The sequence below is a fragment of the Mandrillus leucophaeus genome, unplaced genomic scaffold (genome assembly GCF_000951045.1).
Source record: "Mandrillus leucophaeus isolate KB7577 unplaced genomic scaffold, Mleu.le_1.0 Scaffold414, whole genome shotgun sequence".
NCBI lineage: Eukaryota > Metazoa > Chordata > Mammalia > Primates > Cercopithecidae > Mandrillus > Mandrillus leucophaeus.
In genome coordinates, this window is record NW_012104410.1 from 1,109,567 (window position 1) to 1,115,458 (window position 5,892).

The 5,892-nt window shown below is 46.1% G+C and overlaps 1 protein-coding gene across 2 annotated transcripts in view; it reads left to right on the forward strand.

Annotated features, from left to right (window-relative positions):
- The window catches only part of COPZ1 (coatomer protein complex, subunit zeta 1), a 35,487-nt gene extending 29,595 nt beyond the window's left edge, over positions 1 to 5,892 (forward strand). For both annotated transcript variants that reach the window (XM_011992622.1, XM_011992623.1), the window contains 4 exons: positions 1,815 to 1,892; positions 2,048 to 2,099; positions 3,663 to 3,701; positions 4,516 to 5,892. In XM_011992622.1, coding sequence (XP_011848012.1) covers positions 1,815 to 1,892; positions 2,048 to 2,099; positions 3,663 to 3,701; positions 4,516 to 4,563 — 217 coding nt within the window. In that variant the 3' untranslated portion in view covers positions 4,564 to 5,892. The remainder of the gene's footprint in view (positions 1 to 1,814; positions 1,893 to 2,047; positions 2,100 to 3,662; positions 3,702 to 4,515) is intronic.

The window sequence follows — 5,892 nt, forward strand, 5'->3', positions numbered from 1 at the left end:
AAAAAAAAAAAAAAGAGGGTCGGTTTTATTAATTCATAGTAATTCATGCTACTGGGGAGGACTGGATGGAGAGTATGTCCCTCCTATGGAATAATGATCTTACTAAGGAAGGGGACTGGGAGGGAGCCGAATCTTTACCTCTGTGTTTACTCTTGTAATCCCCTGTGGCCCTGTCAGATCTGAGCATCCTCAAGGTGCTTTCCTGGGCTTCATTCTTGACATTAGAAGTAGGGAAAGGGCAAGCATAAGGAAGTGTCCCAGATAGTATGTCATTCAGTACTTCGGGAATGGAAGCAACACTCCCAATTTTTTTTCTTTCTTTCTTTTTTTTTTTTTTGAGATGGAGTCTCACTCCGTCACACAGGCTAGAGTGCAGTAGCATGATCTCGGCTCACTGCAACCTCTGCCTCCCAGGTTCAAGCGATTCTCCTCCTCAGCCTCCTGAGTAGAGTAGCTGGGATTACAGGCATGCGCCACCACCCCTGGCTAATTTTTGTATTTTTAGTAGAGATGGGGTTTTACCATGTTGGCCAGGCTGGTCTTGAACTCCTGACCTCAAATGATCCACCTACCTTGGCCTCCCAAAGTGCTGGGATTATAGGCATGAGCCACGTAGCCCAGTTTTTTTTTTTTTCCCCCACTTCTAGTCCTTGTTTTTTCCCTTCTATAGAACAGGAAGCACCCAGGCAGGAGGATTGCATAAGTCGAGTTCAAGACAAGCCTGGGCAACATAGTGAGACCCTGTCTCTGCAAAAAATAAAAAAATTAGCCAGGTGTGGTGGTACATACCTGTAGTCTCAGCTACTCAGGATGCTGAGGTAGGAAGATTGCTTGAGCCCAGGAGGTTGAGGCTGCAGTGAGCTGTGATCATGCTGCTGCACTCCAGACTAGGCGACATAGCAAGACCCTGTCTCAAAAAACCAAAAAAAAAACCAGGAAGCTTCTGCCATTTACCCTCTCCTCCCTTTCCACTTCCCCACTAGCCCTCTGTTAACCGTGTAGATGGGTAATAGAAGAGAGGTAAGTTACTTTTCCTGAAAACATCCAGGGCTCTGAACTTCATTCCCCCAGCAGCTCCCAAGTGAACCCAGTACAGACAGCCATCCAGACCAGAACAGCAGGCACTCTCAGCCCTGCAAACTCAGCAGGGTGAATGGCTCAGATTTCCTCAGGAAGGGGATGATTTATTTCTTATCCAGGTGAATGAATAGACTTCATTTCGGGTAATCTAGTGAAAGCCTCAAACTGACAGATGTGACAGGCCACATGCACCAACCACCGGATCTGAGGCTAGTGTATGCAGACCCTGCCCCTTCTTTGGGCTTCTTTTCAGGGCCTGAGCAGAGCTGGTAAGGGATAGGGAGAAGAGGGAACAGAGAATGTCTCAGGAGGTTTGTTAGAGCTTGAGTGCAAATAAGGTTTGCATTCAACCCCTCCCACCTCCGGCCACCTCCAGATTGAGTCTTAGCTCTGTTTATATTTTTTTTCACCCACTGATGTCAGTGTTTATGAGCAATGTTATGAGCAGCAGCATGGCAGGTAGGAAAGAAACAATAGCTGTGGATAATCAACCCCTGAATAGTCAGAAATTGACTGTATTATTTGAATCTCTTTCCATACATTCCTTATTCAGCAACCAAGAGTAGAAAGGGGTTTTGAGTGAACTAGCTAAAAAGTTCTTCACCTTATTTACTTCTTTGTGTGGTTGGTGGAGATGTTTATTGGTCTAGTTTAGGTTCCTCAATTCAGACAAGGTCCTAGGATTTCTTTCACACACAATTTGGTTTTTTTCTTCTCTTCTCTTGGGGACTCAGGAAAAATGTAGAAAAGCGAGCACTGCTGGAGAACATGGAGGGGCTGTTCTTGGCTGTGGATGAAATTGTAGATGGAGGGTAAGTTCTCTGACCTGCCTTAATGTTGGGTGAGGTAGTGGGATAACTGCCCCTGTCCTAAGTCAAGCAGGCTCAGCGGCCAGAGGTCCTGTTCCCCCACAGTGAGTTGGGCATTCGGGACAGAGTGAACAGTGATCTCTTCTTTGTTTTTGCAGGGTGATCCTCGAGAGTGATCCCCAGCAGGTGGTACACCGGGTGGCATTAAGGGTAAGCAGGAATGTGTTTCTCTGCATCCCCGCATCTATTCACAAACACCCTCCACAGCCAGACCTGCTGGATGTGTCTATTAGTTGGGGCTCATAGGATACATAGAACCTTCTCTTTTTCTTTCAAATACATTCAGCCTTTCTCTTTCCTTCCCTTCTTATTGTCCCAAAGAAAGAAGAAGAAAGAACTTATTTCTACCCCTAATAAGGTACCTAACATCTCATACAGTCTTTGCACAAAGTGGACATTTAATACATATTTATTTAATAAGTGATAAAATAAACTAATATTTATGGTTTTGAAATTATAAAGGAACTTGAAGTTGGCTTATTCCCTTCTTGGAGATGGATCCAATCATCTGAGGCAGAAGAGTGTCTTTTTTGTCTTTTAAAGTGTTATATAGGACTGGGTGTGGTGGCTCACACCTGTAATCCCAGCACTTTGGGAAGTGGAGGCCGGTAGATCACAAGGTGAGGTCGAGATCAGCCTGACCAACATGGTGAAACCCTGTCTCTACTAAAAATACAAAAATTAGCTGGGCGTGGTGGTGCGTGCCTGTAATCCCAGCTACTCGGGAGGCTGAGGCAGGAGAATTGCTTGAGCCTGGGAGGTGGAGGTTGCAGTGAGCCAAGACTGCACCACTGCACTGCAGCCTGGGTGACAGAGTGAGACTCTGTCTCAAAAATAAATAAATAAATAAATAAAGTGTTACATAACTGAGGATGGTGCCTCTCCATCAGGAAGTATGTATTTGCCAGAACCTCAGAACCTCAGTCCTCTTTGGTGCTAGTGATATCAGCAAGGGGCCTCTGAGTTAACCATAGAAGGCCCCAGGTCAGCTGAGGAGATAATGGTGGATGCCGAGAGCCCACAAGCAAATTATACGGGTGCAGAGATGTCTGAGCAAAGCAAATTCTCCCCATTCACAGAATGTCCTGGCTCTGACCTCCACAGAGTGAAGGCTGACAGTGCTTGGTAATGGGAAATCTTCTCCCTTAACTGCTGTGGGCTCCATTTGCATAGTTTAATCTTCTCCTCTAACATATGTCTCTATGTGGCAAGAGAGAGGGTCCCCCCACCAACTCCCCCCTTTCTCTTCTCAGGCTGCTGTTGCAGCAGTTTATTTCTTCAAATTAACATGCTGTCGTTACCCATCAGGCTTTGCGGGATCCATTAAACCACTCCTGGCTCCCCCTCATCCTTTCCCTAGCAATACTGATACTCAGAGAAGGCCTTTTCTGACTAGAGAATCAGGTCCTCCACCCCCAAGTTAAGGGAGTTGAGGATCAGATAACCTGCTGGTTACTCGGAATGGAGTTAAATCTTTTAAGAAGTCCTCCTGCCTTAAAATGGAAGCTGGATGAAATGACCCTTTTTTGTTCATAGTCCCTCTGGCCAAGTAAAACTGTAGCTGTCCTAGTCCCTAGAAGGGACTGAGAAGTTCAGTGCATCTGCCCTTTGTTTCAGTTTAAAGGATTACTTTTTTCTTCTCTAATACCAGACTCCAATCAGGTCTTACTCCAGCTTTCTCCCACACTAAATGCTTGTATCTCTGTGCCATAGGGTGAAGATGTCCCCCTTACGGAGCAGACCGTGTCTCAGGTATGACTTTCTCCCTTCTTCCTTTCCAGATGGACTGGGTCACTAAAGAGGCTAGAACAGCATTCCACCCATACCTCCCAAGTCTGAGTGAGACTGGAGACTCAAGACACGTCTTTCTTGGCTCCCTCTTATTCCAGAGAACTGGGACTTATACAGCCAGCTACTCCCTACCCCTACTTCCAACTCCTTTCTTAGTTTCCTGTGAACAGTGGCTGTCAACCTTGCTCTGTACCCTTCAAACCTTCCCTGCCTGATGCCTCATTCAGTGATTTATTCCCCAGCAGAGGCTTGCCTTAAGCAGATGGTCTGTGTGCATTTGTGCACACACTCTCTCTTTCTCTTATTATTCAAATGAGGGCTAAGCTGGAAATGCATATTCTAGAATATGCAGGTTTTGCAGATCCATCTTGCTACCTGGACTGCAGATAGATTGTCTACCTGATGTAGGGGGAAGGGAGGGGTTCTGTTTTCTACCCGCTTGGCATTCTCACCAAGAAGTCCATCTGGATTTGTTACCCGTCTCTCACCCACCGCCCCTTTTAATATGTGTCCAGTAACTCCCAGTTTTGTTTTTTTTTTTCTTTTGTACCTCTTCTTTCTTCATCCCCCTCGGTGGATTTGTATTTTTTTGAAATTTTCCAAACAATCTGCTAGGGCCTTAGAGAGCTTCTTCCCATCTCTTTACCTTTGGGGATTTTCTATTCTCCATTCTTGTAAGGACAGGGAAGACAAGTGAGGGGAAGGAGATCCCCAGCCCTCATGCTTACCCTGCCCTGTCAGCAAGCTTTCCTCAACGCTGCTCTTATCTCTGCAGGTGCTGCAGTCAGCCAAAGAACAGATCAAGTGGTCACTCCTTCGGTGAAGACCCCACTGTTCCTGGCTCTTCATCCTCTTCAAAAAATTCGCATGTCTGCTGTGAATTTTCATCTAGTTCCCCAATCGATGCTCTCAGGGTCACCTCGGGGATCACAGGGATCCTTAAATCTCCATTCTGTTTGTGGTTGTCCCCCCCAACCTCCCCTACACCCTCCCTATTATTTTTCATTCTTCTTGCAGTTCTGGGAGTAAAGCTCCCAGCGTATTCAGATAATAGGGCAGGGGAAGCACCCTCTTTCTTTCTCGACTGGATTATGCTCACATGCTCCCCTGCCCTGACATTTTTGTAAATTCTGTGCTCTTTGTTGTAGCTACACTTCAGATTAAAGTAGGAGAAAGAATGTGCTGAATGTTTTCCTGCCTTTGCCTTTACCTGGACCTCATCCTGACACCCCAGCAAGGGGAGGGAGAAAGAGAATTCTTTACTATAGAACGAGTGGGGGTGGGCATGGGTAGGGATTTATCCAATCTAAGCCCTAGCCCCACTTACTGACCTCAGTGTTTTCTTCCATTCCTTCTTACTGCCCTGTCCTCTGCCTTGGAAAAGGTATTGGGAGTAGTTCATAGGGAAGGGACAACATGGAAGAAACAGTGATTTAAATTGTATTGAATAGGGCACATAAAATGCATTCTCTACCCCGATCTGGCATATAGCTTCAAAACTGCCGTGGTGAGTGCCCGTCTCTTAATTAGCTACCTTAACTCTCCACCCTTACTACCTGTGGGATCTTTGCCTGGTTTGTCTTCTCTGTGTCCTGAAGCAAAGCCAGTTCCTAAAACTAAAACTCCATTCTAGTCTTGGGAAGAAAACTTTCTACTCAGAACTGGGGAAGGAGTAGAACTTATGACTTGGGCGTCTAGGCTGTCTCTGTTCCCTCAACTCCCCGACATGCATTTACTCCTCTGCCTTCGGTCTACATTCGCTGCAGCCCACCCTCTCTCTGCTTCAGCCTTACACCCAAACAGTGCGTCTGTGCTCTCCCTGTCTCTAGGTCGCTGAGAGAGGTGCTTTTCTTCATAAAACCTTTGGGATTTGGATTTCCCCAGGAAGATGGAGAATGGAATACTCACTCTTGGGTCTAATCTTTCCCCTTGACCCAGAACTTCCTCCCCACAAAAATGTCTTTAAAAACCTTCCTGAGACTTAAGCATTCTGCCCCACTTACTAACTGCCAGTTCTCCAACACTGAAGTGGGGCAGATAACTGGGCATATTTGAGGGGGCATCTTTGTGTAAAAGATGCATGGAGTCAGGAGATAGCCACCTTCATAAACTGCTCTGTGCAAAGAGGAATAAAACATTTTTTCAAAACTGC